At 41.8% G+C, this 12,500-nt stretch overlaps 1 protein-coding gene across 1 annotated transcript in view; it reads left to right on the top strand.

Moving 5' to 3' along the window:
• The window catches only part of gtdc1 (glycosyltransferase-like domain containing 1), a 28,382-nt gene that overhangs the window by 1,647 nt on the left and 14,235 nt on the right, over window positions 1–12,500 (top strand). Inside the window, exons 2-4 of the mRNA XM_054615979.1 lie at window positions 6,193–6,383; window positions 9,258–9,425; window positions 10,991–11,164. Of these exons, the coding sequence (XP_054471954.1) occupies window positions 6,193–6,383; window positions 9,258–9,425; window positions 10,991–11,164 (533 nt within the window). The remainder of the gene's footprint in view (window positions 1–6,192; window positions 6,384–9,257; window positions 9,426–10,990; window positions 11,165–12,500) is intronic.

Below are 12,500 nucleotides of genomic sequence, written 5' to 3'. Positions count from 1 at the left end.
GGTGTTAACAACAGATTTCATTATTAACAATGAAGCCATATATATGACTAATAACTATACAAATAACTCCATCCATCCATTTTCCGTAACCTGCTTATCCAGTTAAGGGTTGCAGGGGTGCTGGAGCCTATCTCAGCTGTCAATGGGTGAAGGCAGGGTTCACCTGGACAGGTCACCAGTCTGCCGCAGGGCTGTACAAATAACTCATTAATATTATTAGAATTTCATAATAAACAAGTTGTGAAGCTGATTTAGAACTAGCCTGATAATTCATTGTAAGTCAATATGGGAATATTTATTATACGTTTATTATTATTATTATTATTATTATTATTCATAATATGATTATTATTATTATTAATACCATTATTAATACCATTATTAATACCACTAATATTATTAATATTAATAATATTATTACTAATATTAATATTGTTGTTAATTATTATTACTAATATTATTAATATTAATAATATTAATATTATTAATTTACAATACAACATTCTGTACTTTCTCCATTAGAACAACATCCCTAAATTATGTTTTCTCTTTCTTTTTCACCATCCATTCACTCCGTTTCCTTGGTAACGCTGAGGGTTTGCTTAGACCTGGAACAATCACCACCATCCCATAATGTTGTGATATCTGTTAGAAGCTGTTTAGTTGAGTAGATATTTAACTAAACGCTGATAGATCCTCTGAGCTACAGCTGAACATGAAACAGGAACAGCTTCCTGTTTTCAATGTCAAGAGTTTCACAATAAGCAGTCGAGAAGAAGCTGGAGTTAAGGTCATCAAAGCTCTTCTCCAGACTTCAGAGAACCAGAAGGTTAGTCTGGAGTTCGAACGGATCAATAATCAAATGTATTCTACATCTACAGTGGGGCAAAAAAGTATTTAGTCAGCCACCAATTGTGCAAGTTCTCCCACTTAAAAAGATGAGAGAGGCCATAGGTCATCATAGGTATACCTAAACTATGAGACAGAATGAGAAAAAAAATTCCTGAAAATCACATTGTCTGATTTTTAAAGAATATATTTGCAAATTATGGTGGAAAATAAGTATTTGGTCAATAACAAAAGTTCATCTCAATACTTTGTATACCCTTTGTTGGCAATGACAGAGGTCAAATGTTTTCTGTAAGTCTTCACAAGCTTTTCACGCACTGTTGCTGGTGTTTTGGCCCATTCCTCCATGCAGACCTCCTCTAGAGCAGTGATGTTTTGGGGCTGTCGCTGGGCAACACGGACTTCCAACTCCCTCCACAGGTTTTCTATGGGGTTGAGATCTGGAGACTGGCTAGGCCACTCCAGGACCTTGAGATGCTTCTTACGAAGCCACTCCTTCGTTGCCCGGGCGGTGTGTTTGGGATCATTGTCATGCTGAAAGACCCAGCCACGTTGCATCTTCAATGCCCTTGCTGATGGAAGGAGGTTTTCACTCAAAATCTCACGATACATGGCCCCATTCATTCTTTCCTTTACACGGATCAGTCGTCCTGGTCCCCTTGCAGAAGAACAGCCCCAAAGCATGATGTTTCCACCCCCATGCTTCACAGCAGGTATGGTGTTCTTTGGATGCAACTCGGCATTCTTTCTCCTCCAAACACGACGAGTTGAGTTTTTAACCAAAAAGTTCTATTTTGGTTTCATCTGACCATATGACATTCTCCCAATCCTCTTCTGGATCATCCAAATGCTCTCTAGCAACCTTCAGACGGGCCTGGACATGTACTGGCTTAAGCAGGGGGACACGTCTGGCACTGCAGGGTTTGAGTCCCTGGCGGCGTAGTGTGTTACTGATGGTAGCCTTTGTTACTTTGGTCCCAGCTCTCTGCAGCTCATTCACTAGGCCCCCCGTGTGCTTCTGGGAGTTTTGTTCACCGTTCTTGTGATCATTTTGGCCCCACGGGGTGAGATCTTGCGTGGAGCCCCAGATCGAGGGAGATTATCAGTGGTCTTGTATGTCTTCCAGTTTCTAATAATTGCTCCCACAGTTGATTTCTTCACACCAAGCTGCTTACCTATTGCAGATTCAGTCTTCCCAGCCTGGTGCAGGTCTACAGTTTTGTTTCTGGTGTCCTTTGACAGCTCTTTGGTCTTGGCCATAGTGGAGTTTGGAGTGTGACTGTTTGAGGTTGTGGACAGGTGTCTTTTATACTGATAACAAGTTCAAACAGGTGCCATTAATAGAGGTAACGAGTGGAGGACAGAGGAGCCTCTTAAAGAAGAAGTTACAGGTCTGTGAGAGCCAGAAATCTTGCTTGTTTGTAGGTGACCAAATACTTATTTTACAGAGGAATTTACCAATTAATTCATTAAAAATCCTACAATGTGATTTCCTGGATTCTTTCCCCCCATTCTGTCTCTCATAGTTGAAGTGTACCTATGATGAAAATGACAGGCATCTCTCATCTTTTTAAGTGGGAGAACTTGCACAATTGGTGGCTGACTAAATACTTTTTTGCCCCACTGTATGTTTACTGATCAATAATCAAACTCATAGAATTTATCAATCAATATTAATAGATCTCCAATATGTAGTGATTATTGATTATTGATGGACAGATGGTCTCTGATAGAGCAGTGATTATTGATTATTGATGGACAGATGGTCTCTGATAGAGCAGTGATTATTGATTATTGATGGACAGATGGTCTCTGATAGAGCAGTGATTATTGATGGACAGATGGTCTCTGATAGAGCAGTGATCATTGATTATTGATGGACAGATGGTCTCTGATAGAGCAGTGATTATTGATCATTGATGGACAGAAGGTCTCTGATTGATTATTGATGGACAGATGGTCTCTGATAGAGCAGTGATTATTGATGGACAGATGGTCTCTGATAGAGCAGTGATTATTGATTATTGATGGACAGATGGTGATAGAGCAGTGATTATTGATATTGATGGACAGATGGTCTCTGATAGAGCAGTGATTATTGATTATTGATGGACAGATGGTCTCTGATAGAGCAGTGATTATTGATTATTGATGGACAGATGGTCTCTGATAGAGCAGTGATTATTGATTATTGATGGACAGATGGTCTCTGATAGAGCAGTGATTATTGATCATTGATGGACAGAAGGTCTCTGATAGAGCAGTGATTATTGATTATTGATGAAGGTCTCTGAGTAGAGCATTGATGATTGATTGATTATTGATGGACAGATGGTCTCTGATAGAGCAGTGATCATTGATGGACAGATGGTCTCTGATAGAGCAGTGATTATTGATCATTGATAGAGCAGTGATTGATTGATCATTGATGGACAGATGGTCTCTGATAGAGCAGTGATTATTGATTATTGATGGACAGATGGTCTCTGATAGAGCAGTGATCATTGATGGACAGATGGTCTCTGATAGAGCAGTGATTATTGATTATTGATGGACAGATGGTCTCTGATAGAGCAGTGATTATTGATCATTGATGGACAGAAGGTCTCTGATAGAGCAGTGATTATTGATCATTGAGTCATGGTCTTTCAGTCAGATGACATCATGAAGGATGGAGCAGTGATTTCCTGCTCCGCCCACAGCTTTATCATCACCATCACCAGCATGAAGCAGCAGAAACATTTCCAGAGTTGAGTTTCCAGTTGACTCAGCGACCTGACTGGTATTAACCCTTCGCCGGCTGCAGAGGGGGATTCCCTGTCGGGGGGGAGTGGGCGACATTAACCCTCGGTGTTCCATGTTTACAGCAGTGGGCGAGGGAAGGTGCCTCGGTGAGATGAGTAGCTGGAATCCCCCGCCGTGGTTTTAAGGTGGAATGATGGATTTCACATTTACTAGTGAGCTTCCTGTCTGCGAGGAGGGTCAGACTGAACGTAGGCCGCCTCATTCCTCTAACCTTCATCCTTCTGTCTTCGTCTTCCTCTCGTCACATTCTTCTCTCTTTGATTCGTCTGACTCATGCCCCACTTCTTTTGTTTATCATTCATCCACTTTATGGTTTTATTGTTTCATTTCATCATCATTTGGACTTCTACGTCTTCATGTTTTTAGATGCTAAATGACATAATCATACGTTTGATTTATTCAGTCTTTCATAATGTTTCATCCCTGACTCTCTAATATTAACTGTAAACTGATGAACCTGATGTGATGAAACCTGAGATCAGGAGTGAGTCTTTTACTCCATCCAGTGGTTCCCAACCTCTGGATCAGGACCTGCTAGAGGGTCCCTGGATCCCCCTGAGGGGTCACATGCTGATCAGAGAATGAAATGTAGAAACATGCTGAGGCCACGTTTCCTCATGTTAAAGGTCACAACCCCCTTTATGCTGCAGCATTCAGGAAATAGATTGGTCCGTGTGAGCACAATGGGAGACGCTCTGCTTCTACTTCCAATCACATTTTGTGTTTCTGACACATCTGCACATGTAACCTGTGCAGAGCGGCGGCTCTATGGGTCCCGGCAGCTCATTTCCTCAGGCTGATCGGAGCAGCAGATATCGACTGATGGGGCGTCTGTGGGCCGGTCTAAGTGCTGCAGCCGCATTAGCTCCCATTGTGGCCGGCTAAATGGACGGACTGGAAATCACTGGGAGGACAGAGAGACGTCCACTTCCTCCTGCCGGCATAATGGACTCTGGTCCATCACGTCTCCTTCACTGTGGTCTGTTGCTGCAGAGTTAACTTTGTGCAACAATAGCTTTCCATTTAGGGAAACCTTTCCAGGGATCAGCTCGTCTTCCTCCATCTGCACATTAGAATAAACATTTCTATTCAAACATTTCTATTAGAGCAACGAGCTGCACGTTATCTTTGGACCCCCGAGGGGTCTAGGCCCTCAGGTTGAGAACCACTGGTTCACTGTCTGGATAGAGAAACATGTTCAGACACATTCTGTTCTGTCAGCAGTTTAAAGCATCACATCCAGTTCTCTATAGACGGGAACCATTCCCCGATAAACTTTATTATTGGACTATGAAATAGTTGCAGATTGATTTTCTGTTGTCTGATTAATCCAAACATGAACCAAAATAAAACCCATGAGCAGCTCAGTATTTGTGCTGAAGAATCATATTAAAGGGATCATTCAGACAAAATCATTCTTCATACTGTTGATTATTAATATTTTATATTCTGACCAACATTCATTCTCTTGTTGTTTAATAGAAAATGTGGATCTGTTTCAAATGTTTCCTGTCACATGGTGTGTGTTTGTGTAAAAACATTAAAACAAACAGGATCAATATGATTATTAATAATTCTGACGGTTTGACTTCGGTCTCTGGTGTTTTCAGAGAAACAACAGAAGTTGAACCTGGTTTCTTTGAGGATGTATTTAAACATTTCAAGGTTTAACATGCTCACTTTATTCTACTAATTATTCAGATAAATGAAATGTAGATTATGTGTCAGAGGCTCTTATTATTTCACTAAATGTTAAACTCAACATGTTCTGAGGATTAATAACGTTCAGTTATCTTAACTCATTAATATAATCTGTTCTTTAAATCCACGTTCAGATGTTTAAATAATCGAGTTTTTCATGTTGAGTCATCCTTTGTTTCTGTGACACAGCAGGATGTGAACAGACTCGTTATTGATCAGTTAGATACTGTTTTCCTGCTGCAGCTACAGAGTAATGTTTTTGATACTAGGACATTAAAAAAAAAAGGTTTCGTAATCGTCCTGTTTTCAACCTCATCACAATAAAGTGTGATTTAATATCAATCCTTTAACCCTAGAACACTAACTCTAAGGTTAGTAACACCGTCACTAACGTCGGCTATAGTGATGGTGAAATGCTTCTCATCAAAATATATTAAAGTACAACAATACATGGCAAATTGAAGTAGTCTTCTTTTATTTTCCCCTATACAACGTCTCATAAAACCAAAAAATGGTATCATGGGGGAACCCTATAAAAAGGCTCTAAAATTAGTGAAAAATTAGGGAATGGTTAACGAAAAATTCCTAAAAAAAGAAACAATGGAGCTGGGAACTTGTTCTTTGCCCCCCCGTTCCTGAGACATGTGAGGCACAGCCTCCCTGCATCACTGACTACTGTTACAAATATTTTACTCTCAATCACGAACGTTGGGTGATTTTCACCCAACGTTCGTGATTGAGAGTAAAATATTTGAACGATCGTATTATAAGACAAAAATATACAATCTTATTCATCAGAATCCACGCACTGATCAATAACTGTCTCCTCTCTGTCAGAGCTTACCGGGTCCCAGTGTTCTGCTGGTGGAACCGTTCTACGGCGGTTCTCACAAACAGCTGATCGACCTGCTGCAGCAAAACATCACCAGCTGCTCCGTCTTCACGCTGCCCGCCAAGAAATGGCACTGGAGGGCGAGAACGGCGGCGCTGCACTTCAGCCAGGCCATCCCCACCTGTCCCTCATACAGGTGAGACTCACACAGGCTAGCTGACGGGCTAACCGTGCTTCTTAAAGACTGAGGTGTTTCTGAAATGGTCGATAAAGCTGGAAACACCTATGAACTGTGAGTCCACATGAATTTTCTACCACACGCCTGAAAGAAGACTAGAGCAGGTGCAGGAAATGAGTCTAATCCAGGTCTGATCAGTGATCAGCCACGGCAGAGAGTTCAGATAATGCGGTTAATGGTACATCATCATCAGGGGTCGGGACTACAGGACCACCACAGGAGGAGACCTGGTCCTGGTGGTCCACATCATCATCTGAGGAAGACCTGTTTCTCAAAGCTTGTGTCTTTTCTTTGTGAGTTCAGTCAGTGATGACTTCAGAGTCACCATCCATTACATTACATTACATTAGAGTCATGTAGCAGACGCTTTTCTCCAAAGCAACTTACAGTCAGTAGAATATTACATATCATTCACCCATTCACACACTGATGACAGGCTACCATCAAGGTGCCACCATCAGACTCTAACTAACATTCATCATCCAGTCCACACCGATGGCCTTCAGGAGCAACTTGGGGTTAAGTGTCTTGCCCAAGGACACATCGACTGCCGAAGCCGGGTATCGAACCACCGACCCTCTGATTGGAGAACTACCTTGCTCTCCACTACGCCACAGCCGCCGCCGGTTAGTCCAGTTAGTCTGTCTTCTCCTGTTTGGGTGGGTGTAGTAAGCCGGACCAGCAAGTCCCAAGTAAGCCAGACCAGCAAGTCCCAAGTAAGCCAGACCAACAAGTCCCAAGTAAGCCAGACCAGACCAACAAGTCCCAAGTAAGCCAGACCAGACCAACAAGTCCCAAGTAAGCCAGACCAGACCAACAAGTCCCAAGTAAGCCAGACCAGACCAACAAGTCCCAAGTGAGCCAGACCAACAAGTCCCAAGTAAGCCGGACCAGCAAGTCCCAAGTATTTTGGACCGACTTTTCATACCAGCTGAAACAGGAGGATCTGGAAGTGTTTTTTCTACGATATGGAACATTCACAGAAGTTAAATGTCGGCACAGGGTTGAGGATCCTACTGGATCTAAACCAAGGGAAACCTGAAGCTGGTATGGAGAGAGGACGGTCATCATCATCATATGAGATGTTGCTGTTCAGCTCTTGTAAGTGACGGTTGCTTATTGTGGTATTTGTCGTGCTCTCCTCCACTGTGATTGGACTTGGAGAAATTTAAAAAAGTGACAGTGACGAGCCGGCGCTTTACCCAAAAGTAAACATTTTCAACTCTTGACGATCAGGGAAAACTGCAAAGCAGTGCCAAGAGGTGGAAAGGTATTTTTAGGGATGACTTGACCAGTTTAGCACGACGCCTGAGGAAGGCTGTTCCAGCTTCCACTGGTAGAAAAACAGAACGGCCGGTTAGTTATCGTAAGTTAGTGATAGTAAGAAGTTAGTGATAGTAAGAAGTTACTGATCTGGACAGCCACCAGTTTGCCTACCGGGAAAACAGATCTACGGAGGATGCTGTCTCAACAGCACCTCATACATCCTGTCCCATCTGGAGCATCCAAACACCTACACCAGGATTCTATTTGTGGATTTCAGCTCCGCTTTCAACACATCGTCCCCCAAAAACTGGTAACCAACCTCAATAACCTTGGATTACCCACAACACCCTGCTCATGGATTATGGACTTCCTCACAAACAGACCACAAACCGTCAGAATGGGCAACCGCACCTCCTCCACCCTCATCCTCCACCCTCATCCTCCACCCTCATCCTCCACCCTCATCCTCCTCCCTCATCCTCCACCCTCATCCTCCACCCTCATCCTGAACACAGGAGCAGGTCTGTGCTCAGGCCTCTTCACCCTTCACACCCATCCACTCCTCTGACACTATAGTGAAGTTCACTGATGACATCACTGTAGTAGGACTGATCAACGAGGAGGCGCTCTACAGAGAGGAGGTACAACACCTGGTGGAGTGGCGTACTGACAATAACCTGCTCCTTAACACTATAAAAACCAGAGAGATCATCGTGGACTTCAGGAGAACCAGGAAGACCACACCTCCCCCCCTCCACATAAACGGTGAGGAGGTGGAGGGTGTAAGTGAATCCACATCACAAAGGATCTGACATGGGCCCTTAGCACCTCCCACCTGGTGGAGAAAGCCCATCAGAGGCTCTTCTTCTTCAGGAAACTCAAAGAAGCCAAACTCCCCTCTCAGCTCCTGGTCAACTTCTACAGGAGCCCCACAGAGTCAATCCTCTGCCACTGCGCCACCCTGTGGTATACCAGCTGCACAGCAGAGAGCCGGAGAGACCCGGGTAGTTAGAACAGCTCAGAGGATCGGAGGAACCAAACTCTGACTCTGGACACGGTTTATGCTAGCCGTCTACACAAGAAGGCTAGCAACATCAGCAAGGACCCAGAACACCCAGGACCCAGTCTGTCTGTCCCCCCATCAGGAGGAGGTACAGAACCATAAAAACTGATTGCACACATTTTAAATGCTGTACATAGTAACGTTTTTTTATTCCTTTTGTATATTTTTATGTTGTACATTGTTGTTATTATTATTACTATTATACACTGCTGCTGGCTAGCTGAGAGCTGCCAAACGGAATTCCGTTGCTCACTACAATGACAATAAAAACCTTTATTAATAATTGCAAATAAAATAAACTTGCGTTTGATTGTGAGGGACATGTTAAACCCGACGGCAAACAGCATCAGTTACTATGGCGACCTACCCCGGTCAGACCTGAACCCAGAGTTAACCCTGAAGTAACCTCGCTAACCACCAGTCCTGCTTCCTGAAACAGGACTCTGGTCTTTGTCTGTAGTTCCCTCCATTAACGTCTTATTTCTCTTTGATTTCCTCCTCAGAGTCCTGTTCAGCAGCTCAGTCCTGAACCTGTGTGAGCTGGTGGCACTCAGACCAGATCTGGCTCCCCTGAAGAAGGTTCTGTACTTCCATGAGAACCAGCTGGTTTATCCGGTCCGCAAAGACCAGGAGAGAGACTTCCAGTACGGATACAACCAGGTCCTCTCGTGGTAAACATCCATACTAACCTTTGTTCTTACTGAAGGTGTCCTAATAATAGTATTTATATTCTCATTTAAATGTATTTCTTCTATTTGTCCGACTGTATTTAAACTCGACATAGACAATGAGATGTAACCATACTAACACTCTATAAAGACTATGAACCTGAGTTCTTCTCAGCTCTAACGGTTTGTCTTAATGAGCGTGTCAGGCTGCACATGATTGGTTAACGAGCTGCTCTGATGTGATTGGTTAACGAGCTGCTCTGACGTGATTGGTTAACGAGCTGCTCTGACGTGATTGGTTAACGAGCTGCTCTGACGTGATGCTGTGTGTAATTAAAGTGGGTCTGGTTCTCATTAGTCAGACGTCTAACGGTAAAGAGCAGAAGACTGATTGTTGTTGATCTGCAGGGCAGCATGTCAATAAGTCCCAGTCTCTAATGTCGTTACTGCAGCTTTAAATAACAGCTGATCATTAAGAGACTCTGATTGGATCGAAGCCACATTACTTCACTCATTCCAGTTATAACGAGACACTAATCAGCTTCAGTGTTTCATATCAAAACAGGAGGGTTCACTCCGTAGAGAGCAGATCTTCTTCAGGTGTGAAACAACTCACAAACAAGCAGTGATGTATTCAGACAATCGCCTGGAAGTCATGTCTAAGAAACATCAATAAATCTCTCCAAAAACTAAATGAAAGTCTCCAAGCTGTCTGACATGTAGCAGCAGTGAGCGTACTGGTAGTTCTGTTAGCGGTTAGCGGTTAGCTGTTAGTGGTTAGCCAAACACACATAAACTGTCGTTGTCCCACTTAGCTTCTCTGCACTGGCTGCCTATAAAATCAAGAATATAAATCAAAGTCCTTCTCCTCACCTACAAAGTACTTAATGATCGGACACCATCATACACATATATATGTTTTTATATATATATATATATATATAATAAAACCCACCAGGGTTCTCCGATCCCAGAACACAGAGTAACCTGTGGTTCATAGAGACTCCAAAGGTAGAAGAGAAGCCAGCGTTGGTTCAGGTTTATAGTTAATACTATTAGACTACTAAGTATTGATGCGTGATGGCATCTGAGAGCTCGTCACCTTTACAGCATTAAACTACTTATTAATGCCTTAAACAGACATTGAAAACCAGGTTTAAAGAATGTTGAAGTCCTATAGACTTTATAAAGACGGTTATGGATTTTGTGCAATAATGGGAATGTATACAGAGCTGATTCCTGTATATGGTAGATGTTTAACATTGTACTGAATGTTCTACCAGTAAAGACCAATGATAGCCATGTTTTGTTTTTTATTATTATTATATTTATTATTATTATTATTATTATGTTTATTATTATTATTATGTTCATTGTTATTATTATTATTATGTTTATTATTATTATTATTATGTTCATTATTATTATTATGTTCATTGTTGTTATTATTATCATTATCATTATTATTATTATTATTATGTTTATTATTATGTTTATTATTATAACAATTATCAATAGTCACATTTCTGTTACTATACTATACTAGAAGTCTTGTTCCTGTTCCTCAGCCTGGTGTCAGACGTGGTGGTGTTTAACTCCGTCTTCAACATGGACTCCTTCCTGTCCTCCATCTCCTCCTTCATGAAGAAGATCCCAGACCACCGACCCAGAGACCTGGACCTGCTGATCCGGCCCAAGTGTGTGGTCCTGTACTACCCAGTCCAGTTCCCTGATGTCAGCAGGTCAGTGAGATCACACACATCCTGTTAAAACCAGGATGGGAGAATTCATGTGTTCACGTGAGGAGTATTCATGTGTTCACGAGGAGTATTCATGTGTTCACACGAGGAGTATTCATGTGTTCACACGAGGAGTATTCACACATGTGAGGAGTATTCATGTGTTCACATGAGGAGTATTCATGTGTTCACACGAGGAGTATTCATGTGTTCACATGAGGAGTATTCATGTGTTCACATGAGGAGTATTCATGTGTTCACATGAGGAGGATTCATGTGTTCACACGAGGAGTATTCATGTGTTCACATGAGGAGTATTCATGTGTTCACACGAGGAGTATTCATGTGTTCACATGAGGAGTATTCATGTGTTCACACGAGGAGTATTCATGTGTTCATATGAGGAGTATTCATGTGTTCACATGAGGAGTATTCATGTGTTCACGTTGAATATTAGACAGACTCACAAGTCACAAAAGAACAACTGAGTTCCGTCAAAAGAGTGAAAACGTTTAATGTATAAAAGTCTTCTGATGTCTTCTTCATAACCAACAGTCCAAAACACAGACATTTAAATACATTTAAACATATTTAAATACATTTAAACATATTTAAATACATTTAAATAAACACATTTAAACACATTCAAACACATTTTAACACATTTTAACACATTTAAATACATTTAAACACATTTAAATATATTTAAACACATTTAAATATATTGAGACATAAAACATTAAATCTGAGCCTTCAGAGAAAACAAACCAAGGTTTCACTTTGAAAGATGTCAGAAACCGTAAATCAATTATCAGATTATCAGCAGAATAATCTCTACTGATAATTAAACACTTTAAACTGTCGTCGTCCTCTGAGTCTGAACCTTTAAATTCATTTACATTCATCTGCTGTCGTTCCTCACACTTTATATATATATTAGATATTATCATTTAAACCATAAACAAGACTTTCTATCTTAACTCTGTGATTCACACTTCACTTTTTTCTTCAGGGTTCTTGTAGAACAAAGAACCCTGAAGAAGAGAACCCAACAGAGCGTGCTTAGAGGACTCTCTTTGTGGTCTCTGTGCTGGTCCATCTATCAATCGGCTCTGAATGGACGACTTTTGTAATTTAATAGCGATTGACCCGAGCCGGCAGAAACCTGCGGCGGGACACAAAGACATCACATCCATCACCCCCGAGTAAGACCGGATCAATGTGGACCCACGTGACCAGCAGGTGTCTGATTCTTCTTCTGTGGTGGGCCGGTCTGTTGTCTTTGTGCAGCTGTCGGGTTCTGCTGGTTGTGAGGTGGATCTGATTAATCCTGATCAAG

Source organism: Anoplopoma fimbria, chromosome 16, assembly GCF_027596085.1.
Source record: "Anoplopoma fimbria isolate UVic2021 breed Golden Eagle Sablefish chromosome 16, Afim_UVic_2022, whole genome shotgun sequence".
Classification (NCBI taxonomy): Eukaryota; Metazoa; Chordata; class Actinopteri; order Perciformes; family Anoplopomatidae; genus Anoplopoma; species Anoplopoma fimbria.
The sequence above is the reverse complement of the archived record's forward strand: the minus strand, read 5'-3'. Positions and strand labels throughout refer to the sequence as shown.